Source organism: Elephas maximus, chromosome 2 (assembly GCF_024166365.1).
Source record: "Elephas maximus indicus isolate mEleMax1 chromosome 2, mEleMax1 primary haplotype, whole genome shotgun sequence".
Classification (NCBI taxonomy): Eukaryota; Metazoa; Chordata; class Mammalia; order Proboscidea; family Elephantidae; genus Elephas; species Elephas maximus.
Window position 1 is genome coordinate 173,777,242 of NC_064820.1, and position 19,351 is coordinate 173,796,592.

Below are 19,351 nucleotides of genomic sequence, written 5' to 3' on the forward strand. Positions count from 1 at the left end.
GTCTAGTAGTTTCCCATAGATTGTAATTTACTGATTGTATCACTGTGGTCCTTTGTTTCCTGTGAACTGGTATTGTTGGGGATTGAATTATGTCCCCCCAAAAATGTGTGTATCACCTTGGTTAGGCCATGATTCCCAGTATTGTGTGGTTGTCCTCCATTTTGTGATTGTCATTTTATGTTATGAGGATTAAGGTGGGATTGTAATACCACCCGTACTAAGGTCACCTCCCTGAGCCAAGGTAAAGGGAGTTTCCCTGGGGTGTGGCCTGCACCACCTTTTACCTCTCAGGAGATAAAAGGAAAGGGAAGCAAGCAGAGAGTTGGGGACCTCATACCACAAAGAAAACAGCACCAAGAGCAGAGCACTTCCTCTCCACCCAGGGTTCCTGTGCCTGAGAAGCTCCTCCACCAGGGGAAGATTAAGGACAAGGACTTTTCCCCAGAGCCGACAGAGAAAGTCTTCCCCTGGAGCCGACGCTCTGAATTTGGACTTGTAACCTACTAGACTGTGAGAAAATAAATTCCTCTTTGTTAAAGCCATCCACTTGTGGTATTTCTGTTATAGCAGTACTAGATGACTACGACAAGTATCAAAGGCTGAATAGATTAAGGTATTTTGTTTTGGGTCTAGACTTCTTCATAAGGTGGTGATATACTTTTCCATTAGGAGACAATGTGTTATTGTCTCTCATTTAGTGATGTTAGCAGTTGTTGATGATTGATGCCTACATCCATTTGTTCATCAGGGGATTGGATTTTCTTGGAGGGGGGAGAAAAATACTTTTATGGTGAGAAACATCCCTTTCTTCTACAACTTGGTTATCCAGTGGTACTGTTTGTATAGGAAAGGCAAGTTAAATATTGGTTCACAAGCATTTTCCAACAGTAACCAAGTAATAAAGACCAAGTTTTTATTGTCATGATCACACAGATTTAAGCATATTTGATACTGTTTCAGTCCATTGTAGTTATTTTGCTAGTTGATGCTCAGATTGTCCCATCTTTGGTCAGTGGAAGCCTCCCCAGGTTGGCTTCAGGGTCCCTTTGATTCACCCTAGTAGTCTTAAATTAATAGCTTCTTTGCTTTCTGGTATGACAAGATTTTCTTGACTTTTATACATGTTCTGTCCCAGACCTAGAGAAAGCCAACTCTTCAGTGAGCACTGATTCCAAATGATATTTGGATATGACATTCTGGGCACCAAGGGTGCCCATTGCTCTTGGGTTGGGCATTGTTTCTAGGCCTTTTCAGTGGACAGAGTTTTTGTTATGTTTTATGGTAGAAAGATACATAACAAAACGTACGCCTTCTTTATTTTTTATTAAAACGTGTAAGTTCTTACTAATGCTTCAAATCCATGTTCAGGACTATTAGGTTTTTACTTAGTCTCCTCAGTCTTACATACGTATCTCCTTTATCCTGTGTCAAGGATGCCAGTACTTCATGCCAGGAAATGATAGAATTAGAACATTCCATAATTACTAATTTTCTTTACCGGACAATAAATCCTCATATTCTCACAGCAACAGTACCTCAATATAATTACGGAAAACAACTTAAGCTATATATTTACAAGTCCTTTGTCGTCTCTAGAGTATATCCCACTAAGGATGTGCAGTCAAATTAATGAATTTTAAAATTACTTGGGATGGTTTCTTTCTGTGTGGTTATGCCGCCAACCAGATAGACCTTTAGGTTCATTTGTTTTGGAGATTACTTTGTAAATTTAAATTTTATTTACATGGTTTTAAAGGCAAATCTATAAAACCAGATATATTAAAAGAATTCTAGTTTCTATCCTTGTCCCTTTAACTGTATTCCTTCCCATTCCTTTCTCCTCTCACCGTAGGTAACCAATCTTTAAAATTACATGGTTTATCCTTTCATTGTTTGCTTTTTAAATATAAGATATATGTGTGTGCATCTCCTCCTTTTTATATAAATTGTAGCATACTATACATTGCATGTCCAAGAGCTTACTGCATCACTGCATGTAGAGTGTCATCTGTCTTCGGTGCCGCCTGCTGCTTCATCGTATAGACGTACCATGGTTTATTCAGCCAGATGTGTGCATGGTTTCCAGTCTGTGGCCATTGCAGATGGTGCTGCAGTGACTACCTTGTACAGACATCTTTTTGCCAGTGTGTCTTTGGGATAGATTCCTAGAAGTGGGATTGCTGATCAAAGGGTAAAATGCTTATGAAAGTTTGCTAGATACTACCTGTCTTAGTTATCTAATGCTGCTATAACAGGAATACCACAAGTGGGTGGCTTTAACAAACGGAAATTTTTCTCTTAGTCTAGGAGGCTAGAAGTCCGAATTCAGGGTTCCAGCTCCAGTGAAAGACTTTGTCTCAGTAGGCTCTGGAGAAAGGTCCTTGTCATCGATCTTCTGCTGCTCTAGGAGCCTCTCGGTGCAGGGAGCACAGGTCTGAAGGATGGACTGTGCTCCTGGCACTACTTTCTTGGTGGTCATGAGGTCCCCTTGTCTCTCTGCTCACCTTTCTCTTTTCTATCTCAAAAGAGATTGACTCAAGATACAACCTAATCATATAGATTGACTCCTGCCTCATTAACATAACTGCCTGTAATCCTGCCTCATTAACATCATAGAGGTAGGATTTACAACACATAGGAAGATCATATCAGATGACAAAGTGACGGATAGTCACACAATGCTGGAAATCATGGCCTAACCAAGTTGACACACATTTTTGAGGGGCACAGTTCAATCCACAGCACTACCAAATTTCCTTCCATAGTGGCTGCGCCATTTTGCATCCCCACTAGCATTGTATAGGACGGCCTGTTTCTCCACTGCCTCAGCAACAACGTGTGTTGTCAAACTTTGGATTTTTGCTAGTCCAGTAGGTGAGAAACAGTATCTCTGTGTAGTTTAATCTGAATTTCTCTTATTACGAACAAGGTTGGAAGCTTTTTAAAAACACAGTCGTCAGAGTCCTATGGATGAAGCCCAGACATTTAATGCGAAGAAGCTGAGCATGTGCATCTCTGCCATAAGCAGACAGGAGAAGCACTAATGTATCATCTTTCAAACACTTAGCACAGAGCCTGATACAGGATAAACCTCCAGTCATGTGTCTGGTATCACAAGTGAGGCTGAACATTGGGGCAGAAGTACAGGGTCATGAATATGACCACAGACTTTGGAGCTGAACAAACCTGGTTCTATTTTCAGCTCCACGACTTGCCAGCACTTGACCTTGTGAAATTACTTAAATTCTGAACTTCTGTTTGCGCATCTGTAACATGGGGATAATAATAGTACCTCCTTTTATAGGGTTTTCATGCGAGATTATAATCGTCAAGTGCTTGGCATGGTGTCTGACACAGAGTAAGGCTGAAGAAATGATAGTTTTATTATTATTTGAATTAATAAAGGAAATTATTAGGCCTTTGGTGGTTATAGATTTGAATCATTACTGATTGCTGTCGAGTCGATTCCTACTCATAGCGACCCTATAGGACAGAGTGGAACTGCCCCGTAGAGTTTCCAAGGAGTGCCTGGTGGATTTGAACTGCCAGCCTTTTGGTTAGCAGCTGTAGCTCTTAACCACTATGCCATAGGGTTTCCTTTGAATTAATATGCCCTGTAAAATCATTAACCCTTCTGTAAAATGGACTTAACATTAATGTAAGAAAGAAGGCAATCTTTTATGGATTGGCAAATGGTTTTGCTGTGGAGCTGAATGTCACACTTAGGATTCTGAGGAGAGAAGAGAACAAAGAAAGAGGGGGAGGTGCAGATGGGGACCTGAAACCATCCCTGTGAGGACTGATGCCCCAGAGGGCAGAGGGGGAAGTCACTTCTGAGCTGGGTATTCCCTCATTGCACGTGGCTTTCACCATTACCATAGTACGTGACAGGAAGATGTGTTTGAGAACTCAGTGAAGTGTGTGAGCTGCTCAGCGGTGGGTGAAGGTTGTCTTTCTTCCTAGTTCAGCCCCCATCTGCCCTCCCAACCTTGGGTCTAAAGAAAATATTAGTTTAGTGATAGCACGACCTTGGTATACTCTGCAGCTGTTTCAACTCTCTGCAGCCCAGGTTCACATGTCAGTTGTTCATGCCTCCTCTGGCCTGACGCCTCGTTTCCTTTGAGCAAAGCAAGCTGACATCCAAGCAAGAAACTTCAACCCTTAAGTATGTCTCCTGCCTCCCTGGGATTGGCATGGGAGGGAGGAGTTCCCGCAATAGAAAGATGAGTCTTCTCGGTTTCCTCCTTACTCACACATGCTAAAGGGTTAGCTTTTCTTTTTAATTAATCTTTTTTAGAAACTCAATTTTTAACATTGGTGTCCACCGCTACTGCCGTTTGTTTGGTTTTGCTTTGCTTTTTTTGTTTCACTTATTTCTGCTTTTCTAATTATTCCTGTATTCTCATTTTCTTGTGTTGATTTTTTTTAATTCTCTTTTTTTTTTAGATTTTTGAATGGAAAATTAGGTTCATTTAATTCCATTTTTCTTATTTTCCAATAAATATATTTATTAGTGCTTTATCTTTCAGTTCAAAATATTTTATAATTCCCATTTGAATTTCTCTTTAGCCATCAATAACTTTGAAGTGTTTTATAAGTTTTCAACAGAATGGATTTTTTTTTGCTTCATTTTGCATTATTGATTTCTAATTTCATTGTGTCGTTATCTTTGACTGTGACTTGTTGGATATCATATTTAGGGGAACTTGTGGCAACTTGTTCTAAGGCCTAAATCACAATCAGTTTCTATCAGTGTTTCCTGTGTGTTTTTTTTAAAAAAAACAAAGATGGATAAGCTGTTCGCTGGGTGCTGAGTTCTTAAAATAGCAATTGGCTTGAGTTGGTAGCAGTGCTTTTCAGATCCTCTGCATCTTCACTGCCTGGCAAATATGTTGTTCTCAAAGCAGCTGCACTCTGCTGGGTCCAAGACAAAAAATGTCCCCTTAGGGCTTATTTGTTTGATGTGGCACACGAAACATACCAGGGCCAAGGGAGATGAGGGCTCTTCCATCTTTGCAAACAAGGTCGATTTGCTGGAGCCTGAATTCTTTTAGTCCCGGCTTATTTGCCTTTGGATGGTGTAAACTGGCTGCTAACCAAAAGTTGGAGGTTCAGGTCTAGCCAGAGGCACCTTGGAAGCAATGCCTGGTGATGTACTTTCAAAAAAATCAGCCTATGGGGCACAGTTCTCCCGTCACATACATGGAGTCACCAGGAGTCCAAATTGACGCCGCTGCAACTGGTGGCTTAATTAGCCTATGAAGCCTAGGCTCTGGTTTCAAGTTGTTGGTTATCTTGGCTGTTGAAATCGTGAATATCTGTGCTGTGCTTTAATTTAAAAGTGGAATGGTAAATATCCTTATGAAGAGCAAAAGGCGGGGACTGACTGGCCTGGTGTCAGGCATTATTTTAGGTCATTTACCTTTGGTTACTGTGGTTGTATGGGTATTACATAACTTCTCTGAGCCTTGTTTCTTTATGAGTTCTTTGAATATAATACTTCCCACTCACCCTGTTGATCATAGCGGGTTGTTGAGTCTAAGCTGAAATAATAGGCATACAAGTACTCTGTAAACTGTAAAAAAAAAAAAGTTACGGTCAAGTTGACTGACTCGTGGTGAACCCATGTGTGTCAGAATAGAACTGTGCTCTGTAGGGTTTTCAGTGGCTGACTTTTCAGAATTAGATCACTGGGCTTTTCTTCTGAGGAGCCTCTGGGTGGACTTGAACCTCCAACCTTCCGGTTAGCAGCTGTGTGTGTTAACCATTTGCATCACCTAGGGACTTCATAAACTGTAAAGAAATCCTCAAATATATAAGGTGCAGGTTGAGGGCACCAGCCATCCCTAGAGCATGGTTCTGAAGAAGTAGCAAGTGGAAGTGATCTTAATGCATGTTAGCCCCCTTTATCCCACGGAAAGTGTCTGCACTGGGTGGGGTTGGATGAAATGTTTAGAGCCCCCTGAAATCCTCTGTTGCCCTTCTCTTCCTTTCCCTCAGTGCGGAATAGGGAAGCTGCAGCCATGACGACTCACGTCACCCTGGAAGATGCCCTGTCCAACGTGGACCTGCTGGAAGAGCTGCCCCTCCCTGACCAGCAGCCATGCATCGAGCCTCCGCCCTCCTCCATCATGTACCAGGTAAGTTCTCCTGGCCCTGCCTGGAAATAGTGCATGGGCCTCAGGACTCTGGGGATCCCCTAAGAGGGTTTGCCCTGCAGACAGAGGGAAGGGGGAGGTCTGCTTCTGGAAGGTGAAAGGTTGAGAGCTGATGGAGTTCCTTGCACCCTTCTTGGAGCTGAATGTAAGGAATAGATTAGCTAGTAAATGTTCACCAAGACTATTTCCCTTCCCCAGGGAAGGCTTGTTGAACTGCACTGACCCCAAATACCTTCCTGGTTGTTCTTGCCGCTGCACCAACCAAGCTTTTGGCAGCGCTGACCTCATGAATTAAATATTGCAGTTTAGAAATCCCCAGAGCCTGCCTGGGTAATTACTCCTCCTTCATGTGTGTGAAAAGAACTCTATAACTGCCTACAGCAGGTAATGGCTCAGGGAGGCTGATCACAGTTGTTTGCTTTTGCCTACGAGAGGAAAGCTTGTGATAAACAACAATGGAATTTCTCAGATGGTGATCCCGTCAGGGCTTGGTGGGGAAGGGCACCAGCGGGGCTGGAGTTAGCCTTATACAGAGCCCCTTGTCGGGGTGTGCGAGGAGAGTATGCCACGTTAATAGAGAACTCGTTAATTTGACATTTTCGGCTGTGTTTGACCTTTTGAAAGTTCTTGGACTACTAAATGAGACTAAATATAAGACTTATTTTTAATTTCGTCCAGTGGTTAAATGTAGTTATTAAACACATGCCTGAAGCCTCAGCTAACATCAGTTAAATTTTTAATTATGCTTTTGTATTACAAGCAGTACAGAAAAGTGTAACTTTAACAAATAAAAGTTTCCCTGTATTATGCCAATATGTGTACACTTTTTTTATTGTTTTAACCAAAAGGGAATCATACTGTATGTATTGATGTACGATTTGGCTCTTTTTAACTTAAAATGTATTAGGGATATTTTTCTATGACAATACAACTGCTAATAATAATGTTACCACATTATTTTTAACCGCCACATAGCACTTCTAAGTCCATTGTATGAATATACTTTTACTAATTTAGCTGTTCTCTTTCAATGGACGTTTGGGTTGTTTCTAGTTTTTTCTATCACAAAAATTCCACAGTGATTATCCTTTCGTTTATGTATCTGCACCCTCAGATGAGTATTTCTGGACCTACTGGATCAAAACAATGCACATTTTAACTTTTACCAGCTCTTTGGGCTTTTATGGTTTAAGCCTTTATTGCTGAGGCTCCACCGAGTAAACCTGACGAACTGCCAATGGGAACAGATGCGGGCCTGTCTTCCACCTACTCCTGCCCAGTGTGATTCAGAGTGGGGTTTTGGGGGGTGTTGGGGAGGATGAGAGGGTAATATTGTGATAGATTTCTACCGAGAGCTATGGCATTTGTAGGCAGCAGCTTGTTGCCTGGACATTCAGGTCTCTTGGACCTGTTTTCCAACAATGAAATCCTCCTCTGCTCTGATTCCCACAGGCCAACTTTGACACGAACTTTGAGGACAGGAATGCATTTGTCACAGGCATCGCAAGGTACATTGAGCAGGCTACAGTCCATTCCAGCATGGTAAGTCTCTGCAGCAGATGGGTACACGCTCCCTGCCAGGGCTGGAGGGGCCCTTGGCAGCCTTCAGACACAAAGGACAGGTGCTCAGCTATTCCAACCCCCACTGCCTCAAGCAGACCCAGCTCCTTAAGTCCCTGCTCAGGCCAGGCTCCGTTCACTCTCATATTCAGCTTTCTCTTCTGGCTTTGCAAATCTGACTCACCTTTAGGGCCTAACTTAACCCCTGTTATTCTAAAGCCAGCATTGATTTCTCACTTCTCCAAGCTTCTATAGCTTTTTGGGTTAACATATGATTAAATCTTGCCTTCTCTTATACTTTATAAATTTCTAGGTGTGGGATATTTTTTCCTGAGCAAAACAAAAGGTTCCTCACTCAAAAACAGGGACAGTGCCTTTGAAATAACACAGGTATTGACTCGAGGAAGCTGGTAGCCTTCTTCACTCCCAAGTGGGGCTGGTTATTATTTTCTTTTGTAGTGCAAGTGTCTGACCCATTTGCAAAGGATCGTCGCCTTGCCTCTTGGGCCTTTGTTGGTTTTATTCTCATGCAACACAGAAATTTGAAGAATTCCAGGATCCTTACTCAAAGAGTGTGTAATTCTTATTGGCTCTGCCCATGGTTCAGTGATTTTTTATATATAATCGGTTGTATTCTAAAACCTTATCTTAACATTCCTTATTCACTCAATACTGTGCCACCTGGACTGTGCTAAATGCTGGAGAGGTGTACATGGAAAAATAGGGCTGAGTTTTGATTCTCACAAAGTCAATTGGGAAATAGACAAGCTTCATTTATTGAACACTTCTTCTGTGCAGATATTTTAAATGCATTTATATCATTTCATCCACATATCAGCCCTGTGCAACAGATATTATTATAATGCCCATTTTACAGATGGAGAAAACTGACACCCAGAAAACTTAAATAACTTGCTCAGGGTCCTTATGCTGACAAGTGACAGATGTAAATCCAGGTCTTTCTGACAACAAAGCCTTTGTTCTAGGCTATTCTTTGCTGATAAAAATGCACAAAGTTAAAGGTAAATATCGTGGTAAAATTTCAAAGTGAAGCTTTTAAAGAGTACTTGAGAGGGTCAGAGAAAGCTTGTTGAAGGAAGTGGCTTTTGAGCAGGGCCTTATAAGAGGGTAATGATACCTTTGTGTATATGGTACTTCAGAATGTATAAAGTATTCTTAATACGCCTTATCATTGGTGCCTTATAACAGCCCTGAGACTTGAAAAGGGATCATTATACCTATTTTAGGGATGAGAAAACTGAGGCCTAGAGAAGTTAATAAGCAAGTTGTCCATGATCCCACAACTAGTAAATCACAGGATTAGACCTGGAACACAGAGCCTTCAATTCCCAGCCTTCTTATCTTTCCAGTGCACTCTGCTGTCTCGTGTAGTTAGAATTTTATAAGTCAGGGAGGGCATTCCAGGTGGAGGAACTGGCATGAACAAGGCACGGAGGCAAGGATTTTCAGGGACTATCTGGGTTTGGATTCTAAAGAACATATAGGGAAGTTGTCTGTGGTATTTATGGAAAATTACATTAAGTGTCAGGTGGCTGGGTGATGCAAATGGTTAAGGAGTTGCCTATTATCGGAAAGGCTGGCAGTTATAAAGTACAAAGAGGCACCTTGGAAGACAGGCCTGGAGATCTTCTGAAAGACCACATCTTTGAAAACCCTATGGGGTACAGTTCTACTCTGCACACAAGGAGTCTCCATGAATGGATGACCGAGTTTCTAGTGCTGTTACAACAGAAATAACCACAAATGGGTGGCTTTAACAAACAGAAATTTGTTTTCTCATGGTGTAGGAGGCTAGAAATTCAAATTCAGGGTGCTGGCTCTAAGGGAAGGCTTTCTCTTGAGTCTAGGGCAAGGCCCTTATCGCTTTTTAGCTTCTGTTCCTTGGTTCCTTGGAGATCTCATGTAGCGTGGCATCTATCTTTCCCCATCTGTGCTTTGTTGCTGCTTGCTTGATCTGCTCTTTTATACCCCAAAAGAGATTGATTTAAGACATACCCTATACTAATACTGCCTCTGTAGCATAACAAAGAAAACCCTATTCCCAAATGAGATTATAACCACAGGAATAGTAGGATTTACAACACATACTTTGGGGGATACAGTTCAGTCCATAACAGTTAAAGTCAACTCAATGGCGACTAACAACAACAACATAAAGGTCAGGGCTTGGAGGACTTTCAATTCATTTAATAAAACATCAAAAGCAATGGAAATTTTTTATTCATAGGGTAAACATGAATAGTATAATGCTTTCAAAATAAGTTTCATATTTTAGTTATGTGTAGAATAAGCTGTAAGGACCTGTTAACCTATTGCTGCTGAGTCGATTCTGACTCATAGGAGTGAGTAAATCAATTAAGAGATAACGAAAGTTATCTACACTGTAGACGTGAAGGCCTCAATGAGGGTGATGGCACCGAGGGGTGGCAAAGAGACTCTGGAGAGAAGAGTCGCTGGAGGTCAGGTCCACCTGGCTTAACAATTAACTGTGCGCTGGGGCAGAGAGAGCCAGGGCCAAACTGACGCCTGAGGACACCCTGCATGCCTGAGGGAATGGTGAAGCCATTACCCAGACACACTAGGTCCAGGACACCAGTAGGGAACTGGGGAGGAGAGGCTGGTTTGGAGAAGCATCGTATTAATTTTCTATTGCTGCTGTACCAAATGACCACAAATTTAGTGGCTTAAAATAACACAAATTTATTCTCTTACTATAGATCAGAAATCTGACACAGGTCTCGCTGGGTTAAAATCAAGGCATTCGCCAGGACTCTACCTTCTGGAGGCTCTAGGGGAAAATCTATTTCCTTGCCCTTTTTTTTTTTTTTTAATATTTTACTGCATTTTAGGTGAAAGTTTACACGGCAAATTAGGTTCCTTAGAACAATTTGTATAAAATTTCGGTTCCCCTAAATTAAGTTTCCCTTTAACAATTTGTATAAAAATTTGGTTCCCCTAAATTAGGCTTCCCTTTAAAATTTTGTATGAAAATTTGTCCTCCTAAATTAGGTTCCCCTTTAACAATTTGTGTAAAAGTTATACAGATTGTTAAAGGGGGACCTAACTTGCTGTGTAAACTTTCACCTAAAACACAATGAAGTATTACTGAAAAAGAAAAGATAGAAAGCAGGGAAACAGGATTTCTCCTAGAGCCTCTAGAAGGAGCAAACTTTTCATACAAGTTGTTAAAAACCAAAACCAAACCTGTTGCCATCGAGTTGATTCTAACTCATAGCGACCCTATAGGACAGAGTAGAACTGCCCCATAGAGTTTCCAAGGAGCACCTGGAGGATTGGAACTGGTGACCTTTTGGTTGGCAGCGGTAGCACTTAACAACTACACCACCAGGGTTTCCACAGATTGTTAGAGGGGAACCTAATTTGCTGTGTAAACATTTGTGTCGTTGGTTACAGTTTTTACAATGTATCAGCATTCTCGTTATTTCCATTGTGTTTGTTCTCTTTCCGTTGTTCTAGCTTCTCTACCTCTCCTTGTCTTCTTACCTTTGCTTTTGGGTAAATGTTGACTGTGTGCTCTCATGTAGTTAATTGTGTAAGGAAGCACATTACTCACAGGTGATACTGTTTATTATATAAGCCAATCTATTATTTGGCTGAAGGGTGACACACAGAAATAGCTTTAATTCCGTGCTCAAAGGTTATCTTAGGCCGGTAGTCTCGGAGGTTTCTCTAGTCTCTATCAGTCCGGTAGATCTGGCCTTTTTTAGGAATTTGAGTTTTGTTCTACATTTCTCTCCCTTTCTGTTGTGTCCCTAGTCAGAACAGCCAGTATTGGTAGCCAGGCACCACCTCGTTCTTCTGGTCTCAGGTTTGAAGAGGCTGTAGTTCGGGTGGGCTCTTAGTTCTGTGGGCTGCTTGCTGCTTTGATTCCATTATCCTCTTTTGTTCCATACAAGTAGAGACCAATAGTTGTATCTTAGATGGCTGCTCACAAGCTTTTAAGTCCCTAGACACCACTCACTAAACTCAGATGTAGAACATTATCTTTGTGAACTATGCTATGCCAATTGACTAAATTGTACTCTGAGACTATGATCTTAAGGCTCTTGAGTCAGTAAACCAATCCCACCAGTAGTTTGCATATGTTTACTAAAGCCTCCATGATTGTGCCCCCTTGTTTTCTTGCTTCTTCCAACTTCTAGAAGCCAACCATATTCCATGGCTGTTGGCCCCCTTCCTTCTCCTTCGAAGTCAGCAATGTTACATCTCACTGGCTTTGCTTCCATCATCATATCTCTTCTGACCACAGCCAGGAAAGGTTCTGTGCTTTTAAAGATCAACGTGATTAGCTTGGACCCACTTGGTTAATTCAGAATGATGTCCCCATCTGAGGGTTCTTAACTTAGTCGCATCTGCCAGGTCCCTTTTACTATGTCAGGTAACACAGTCACCGACTCCAGGGGTTAGGATATGGACATCTTTGGAGCCATTATTCTGCCTTCTTGTTCTCTGCCCTGTTCCCAGCATACCAGTGCCAAGCACCTGGTGAGTGGTCAGTCAGTCAAACATTAGTTGAATCAATGAGTAGGAATTACTCACACCTGCTGGTGGACATTTGGTGCTAAGAAGTAAACACGTGCTCCCTATATTACTGTCACTTTTTTTGAGATATGTTCTGGGGCACGTGGCAACAGAGACCCATTGGCTTGATTTTGGGTCCCCTCATCTCAAGCAAAACATGTTGCTGATTTGAAAAGTGTTCCAAGAATTGAAAGTGTGAGAAGCTAGTTCTGTAAACCTTCGTCTAAAGTACAATAACAATAATAAACATAAATAAAATTGAAAGTGTGACTTGTCACCAATATTTGCTGTTAAAAACAAAACCATAGTAAGTAATAAACTCCAAATTAAATTTGTTCTTGTACTAGCAAGGCATTATGAAATTGATAGGGTATGTGGATTAAGACATAAATTGGTAAAGGTTTTTTGTATGAATACAAATGTTTATGTTTAAAGAGATGGTCTAGTAATACATCTTTTAATTGTATTTTTTGAGATATAATTCATGTAACAAAATCCACCATTTTAAAGTGTATAATTCCCTGTAATCACAATGTCGTACAATCATCACCGCTATTTAATTCCCATTATCCCAGAAAGAAAGCCTGGCTCCTTTAGCAGTCACTCCCAATCCCCCTCCTTCTATTTCTATTGTTAGTTGATTCGACCCTACAGGACAGAGTCGAACTGTCCTAGGCTGAAATCTTTATGGGAGCAGATCTCTAGGTTCTTTCTCGTGGGTTCGAACCACTGACCTTTTGGTTAGCAGCTAACCATTTTACCATCAGGCCCTCCCCCCACCGCCCCCCCGCTTCCTAGGCAACCTTTATCTTCTGTCTCTATAGCTTTGTCAATTTTGGACATTTCCTATAAATGCTACCATATAATACGTAGCCTTTTGTGTCTAGATTATTTCACCTAGCATAATGTTTTTAAGGTTCATCCATGTTGTAGCACGTGTCAGTATTTCATTCCTTTTTATGGCTGAGTAATGTTCCATTGTATGGATACACCACATTTTGTTTATGCATTCATCAGTTGGGTTGATTCTACTGTATTAGTTTCCCAGGGCTGCTGTAACAAAGTGCCTCAAAGTGGGGGATTTAAATAACAGAAATTTATTGTCTCACAGTTCTGGAGGCTAGAAGTCCAAATCAATGTGTCGGCTGGGCCATGCTTTCTCTGAAGTCTCCAGGAGAAGATCCTTTCTTGTCTCTTCCAGCTTCTAGGAACCCCAGGTGTTCCTTGGCTTGTAGGTGCATCTTCACATGATGGCCCTTCCAGTCTGTCTCTCTGTGTCTCTTTTCCTCTTTTATAAGGACATCACTCAGATTGGATTAGAACTCGCCCTACTCCAGTGTGACCTCATGTTCACTTAACTGATAACATCTTCAAAGACCCTATTTCCAAACAAGGTCCAGGGGTTAGGACTTCAATGTATATCTATATATATTTTTGTTTGTTTGTTTTTACAGCAAATTTTTTTTATTGTACTTTGGATGAAGGTTTACAGAACAAATTAGTTTCTCATTAAACAATACATATATTGTTTTGTGATGCTGGTCACCAACTGCATGATGTGTCAACAGTCTCCCCTTCTTGACCTCGGGTTCCCCATTACCAACTTTCCTGTCCCCTCCTGTCTTCTTGTCCTTGCTCCTGGGCTGGTATGCCCATTTAGTCTTGTTTTATGAGCTTGTCTAGTCTTTCTCTGGAAAACCTGGTGGCATAGTGGTTAAGAGCTACGGCTGATGACCAAAAGGTCAGCAGTTCAAATCCACTAGATGCTTCTTGGAAACTCTGTGGGGCAGTTCTACTCTGTCCTTTAGGATTGCTATGTGTTGAAGTTGACTCAATGGCAACGAGTTTGGTTTTGGTTTAGTCTTTGCCTGAGGGGTGAACCTTAGGAGTGACTTCAGTACTGAGTTAAAAGGGTATCGGGGGCCATACTCTCGGGGATTCTCCAAGTCTCTGTCAGACCACCAAGTCTGGTCTTTTTTTTGAGGACTTTAACATATCTTTTTGAGGGACACAGTTCGATCCGTAACATTCTGCTTTTTGCAGTTATGAATAATACTGCTATGAACAAGTTTTCATGTGGGTATATGTTTTCAGTTCTCTTGGATATGTTCCTAGGAACAAAATTGCTGGGTCATATGGTGACTCAATGTTTTACTTTTTGAGAAACTGCTGGATTACTTTCCTAGTAATATTCTTAACTTCCTTTACAGATTACCTAGCATGCATGTGTGTGTATGTGTGTATTTTTTTCATTTAACGCTTACAAAATTCCACGTGATGGTGAGATTGTTATTATTATCATCACTTAACAGATGACTAAATGGACAATTTTAGGCTATGAAAGGATTTACTGAAGGCCAAAGAGATAATAAGTATTGAAGCTGGCATCTGAGCCCAGATATTTGGACCCTCAGTTTAGGGTCTTTCCACGGTAGCACTTACTAGGTGAGGTGAGTAGTCACTGTGTTTTGCAGATTCATGCATTGTTGGTTTTGCCATCTGCTCTATTTATTATTTTTAAAAATTGATGTTAATCATGTTCTTGTTTATGAAATGGTAACACGGACTCATATAAAAGTGCGAACATTATAGAACCATATGACTTAAAAAGTGAAAGTCCCCTAGAGAGCTTGCTAGTCATAGCTTTGTGCGTATTCTACCAAAAACTGTTTCAGTACATAATACAGTATATTACTGCAATGACTACTCTTTGTTTTGTTTTTTCACCCATCTGCTGTACATGCTGTTTTGCTACGTGTTATTTTTCTGCTTACAGTATAACTGGGGCACCTGTTGCTGTGTGAACACATAGCTCTGCCTCATTCTTTCTATGGTGGTCATTCACGGTGTGAAAAACATGGCCTGGTTGCAGAACCCTGGGGTTGCTGATGTGGATGATTTAGGCCAGTGCTCCTCAAGCTTTCTGTGCATTTGAGTCACCTGGACATTATGTTGAAATGCAAATTCTTGTTCCATAGTCCCAGGGAGGAACCTAAGATTCTGCATTTCTATTAAGCCTGCAGCTGGTGCTGATGCAGCTGGTTCTGTGCTGAGGGTTTTAGACGGTTGTTGAGCAGCCCTGTGGCGCTAGTGTAGTTTCTCCCTGCTGAGCGTGTTTTGCTGTTTCAGAATGAAATGCTGGAAGAAGGGCATGAGTATGCGGTCATGCTGTACACCTGGCGCAGCTGTTCCCGGGCCATCCCCCAGGTAAGACTGTCCCTGCTGTGTGTCCCTCTTTCCCCTCCAGGGCGCGCTGTTATCTCCATGCCCTCAATACAGAGAGCTGAGAACGTTGTCCTCTCCAGGTAGCGGGGAGCAAAGCGGTGCCTGTTGACCAAGTGTGCACACTGGAGTCATTTAGAGAGCTTTCCGTAAAATTAATGACGAGGTCCCATGCTCAGGGACTTAAAAATTATTCAGTATCTTCTAGTTCAAAAGCAGTATATGTTAATTGCATTGCACTGAAACCATTGCAGAAGGGCATAAAACAAAAATTAAGACATCCCTATCCCCTTACCCTCATCACTGTGATTACTTTACTGTATATTCTTCTGGATCTTTTTCTTTGCATGTATATTACTTTATAAATTATTAACATTGACAAAATCGTGTTTTTCTTATATTTTTCTGCCACATGCTTTTTCCACTTAATTCCTTATTACTGACTTTTTCATGTTGATACATGCAGATATTATTAGTGTTATCATCATCCTATAATTACCATATTTTTACGCAAATAACGTGTGCCTTCTTTGTTTGCCAGCCATGCCCTCACCCCCCACCTCAGGGATTTTTGTAAACATACTATGCTGATTTCTTTTTTTTCTTTTTACAGCAACATGTTATTTGCATAAAATAGGTAGTGGGTCCCATTTTAACAAAACCAAAAAACCAGAAGTGTGCAAAGAAAACAGAAACCATTCTTCTCCCCTCCTCCTTATCCTAGTCCTTTGAGGTAACTGCTGTCAACAGTTTGCCTTGCACCCTTTTGTATTTTCTGTGACTGCATTATATCTGAACACACACACTCTGTTTTGTTCAACAAAATGGGATCAGATTATACTTAGTGTTCTGCAGCTTTTTCACCTGTTAGTTTATCATGGCCATCTTTTCCTGTCAGCTCATATGGATCTCTCTTGTTTCTTCTAAAGGTTGTATGATGACATTGCATGAATGTACCATAATGTATTTTATTCATTTAGCCATTGACAGGTGGCTACTTAAGTTGTACCTACCACTTTAAGAATGTCCTAACAACAGTATAAAGAATGTCCTTGTACTTACCTTGTCTCAGTCTTTGAATTCAGTTGACCTGTTGGCATGGTAGACCTATCAGGCACACATGCTGTGAAAATGTGTGTCCTGTGATTCAGATGCACACCTGGCTGAAAATCACTGGTCAGGAAATGGGCTTCTTGATGAACCCATCTCAAATTGGCCAGCGTTGGCCTGGGTATGGCTGGGGAAGCTTTGTCCCAGGTACATCTGGAGCAATGGACAGAACATTTTTCTCTGCTTAGAATCTGACCAGGCCCCGTGGGTTAGGGATGGGGGAAAGGCTGAAGGAGGGAGAACTTGCAGACCTACGGAGATATGTGTACTATTCATGATCAGGGCCCAGAATGGAGTGAAGGAGAGGAGGGTTCTGGTCTCAGGACCAGTTGGTTCCTTTTCTACTGCCAAACTCTGGGGAGCAGTCTGCCTCCTACCAGGCCTGTCTGGCAGGGGCTACCCAGCCTCTTCTTACTAAGGTGATCAAACCAAGAGTGATCACTTAAGAGTGACAAGGGGGCCTATTACTAAGACAGCAGTTGTGAACTAGGACTTTCTGGGCAAACTAGCATATGTGACCCTGCCTCTCCCCCACAGGTGAAATGCAATGAGCAGCCCAACAGAGTGGAGATCTATGAGAAGACAGTGGAGGTGCTGGAGCCAGAGGTCACCAAGCTCATGAAGTTCATGTACTTTCAGGTGAGAGGTCGGGGTGGATCATGACCAGGAGACTTAGACACTGGCATCTGGATTTTTCTGCCATGCTATTTATTTATGCTTTTAGCAAAAGCTGTTTGAGTACCTACTACACCCCTGGGCGAATAAGACAGACAAGCTCCCCGCTCCATGTAATTTACATCCTAATGAGTATATGAGTGCATTTGGGGCAGGGGGACATTCAGACAATAATACATAATAATTTCAGAACAAAGTAAGTGATGAATGAAATAAAAACAGGATTTCTGTGACGGAGAGTGGTTGCAACGTGGGTCCAGCTCTAGGGACAGCCTCTCAGGAGGAGACGTTGAACTGTGGTCTGTGTGGTGAGCAACAGGCTGCTGTGTGATGATCTAGAGGAAAAATGTGTCAAGCAGAGGGTACTGCAAAGGTCAAGACCCTGAGGCCTGAGTGAGTTTGCCATGCTTTGGAAATGGAAGGAAGCCAGGAATGCTGCAGTGCAGTGGGAAGAGAGAGAGAGAGGGACCTGTTCACATAGGGCGTTGCAGGCTGTGAGGTACGCTATGAAGAGGATATTTGGATTTTATTCATGAACCACGGGAAGCCACTGGAGTATTTTAGTGACATGATCTGATTTAGGTTTCCAAACAATGCTATGGCTGGAAAATAGATTGGGGGGAGGTGCAGAGACAGGAAGGTACGGGTCAGCGTGACAGTGGGGAGACCAGTTGCAAGGCCAAGAAGAGCGACCATTTAAATGAGGAAGAAAGAAGAGAGCCGGCACTTTCTGTGAGTGGAAGATGGCTAGCTGGCTAAACAGAAATGACAAAGGAAAAAAGAATGCAAGCAAGTTGGTTATTGTGGTTATGTCGGGAAGCTGTTCAGGAATGCAGGTTGAACACTTAAAGGCAAGTCTGTACCCCAGGGCGAGGGTCAGGCCACATCCCACACCTTCTACATGTTGCTCAAGGACTGGTAAAGTCTGCCTGCTCAGGGCTGTGTTAGCCCCCTGGGGGCAGCAGTGGGAGTGTTTAGAGAAGGTGAAAATGAAGCCAGGTGCTGCCTCTGAGCACTGGCTCAGAGGACAAGAAACCCAAGTCAAACCCTAGTTCTGCCACATTCTAACTTGTGTGAGCTAACATTGCCGACCTTCAGATTTCTCACTTGGAAATATGCCTATTTCAAAGTTGCTGAGTGGTGCAAGCTACTAACCAAAAGGTCAGCAGTTCAAACCCACCGGCTTCTCTACAGGAGAAAGATGTGGCAGTCTGCTTCCATAAAGATTTGTAGCCTTAGAAACCCTATGGGGCAGTTCTGCTCTTCTGTATAGGGTTGCTATGGGTGGTGGAAACAGTTTACACTTGGCTACTAAATGAAAGGTTTGTGGTTCGAATCCATCCAGCAGCGATGCAGAATGGCTGGGTGATTTATATCTGTAGGATTACAGTCACTGAAAACCCTGTGGAGCACAGTTCTACCCTGACACACATGGGGTCGCCCTGAGTTGGAGTCAACTTGACAGCACTGGGTCAGGTTCATAGGTTTGTGGTCAGGATTCAATAAGGTCAAATATGTAAAGAACCATGTAGAGGCCTGGCTACACTACAGAGTAAGTTCAGTAAATCACAGTTGTTACTACCATTATGGTCCTGCCTTCAGTGAGCCTAAGATCTTTTTGGGAAGAAAGATCCATGAAAAAAGAAATATCCAGAAGCTTAAATGCCAACCTGAGGTCCTCTGACAAGAGGTGCTTAGAGAAGGGAGGATCAAGAATAATCTAGAACTCAACTATCCAATATGGTGGCTATTAGCTGCATGTAGCTATTTAAAGGATGACAAGACTTTGTCTCACATACTTTGGACATGTTATCAGGAGGGATCAGTCCCTTGAGAAGGATGTCATGCTTGGTAGAGAGTCAGCAAAAGAGGGAGATCCTCAACAAGTTGGATTGACAAAGTGCCTGCAACAGTGGACTCAAACATAGCAATGACTGTGAGGATGGTGCAGGACCGGGAAATGTTTCGTTCTCTGGTACATGGGGTCACTATAAGTCGGAACCAACTCAACGGCACCTAACAGCAATAGCTATTTAATTAAAATAAATTTTAAAATGAAGTTT

At 42.0% G+C, this 19,351-nt stretch overlaps 1 protein-coding gene across 5 annotated transcripts in view; it reads left to right on the forward strand.

The window, feature by feature from the left end:
- Positions 1-19,351, forward strand: part of CYFIP2 (cytoplasmic FMR1 interacting protein 2) — a 159,137-nt gene that overhangs the window by 23,557 nt on the left and 116,229 nt on the right. For 4 of the 5 annotated variants that reach the window (XM_049874213.1, XM_049874210.1, XM_049874211.1 and 1 more), the window contains exons 2-5: positions 6,001-6,140; positions 7,611-7,700; positions 15,411-15,488; positions 17,151-17,252. In XM_049874213.1, coding sequence (XP_049730170.1) covers positions 6,024-6,140; positions 7,611-7,700; positions 15,411-15,488; positions 17,151-17,252 — 387 coding nt within the window. In that variant the 5' untranslated portion in view covers positions 6,001-6,023. Of the gene's footprint in view, positions 1-3,940; positions 4,166-6,000; positions 6,141-7,610; positions 7,701-15,410; positions 15,489-17,150; positions 17,253-19,351 lie in introns of those variants that run through there. The other variant, XM_049874209.1, reaches the window with a different exon arrangement.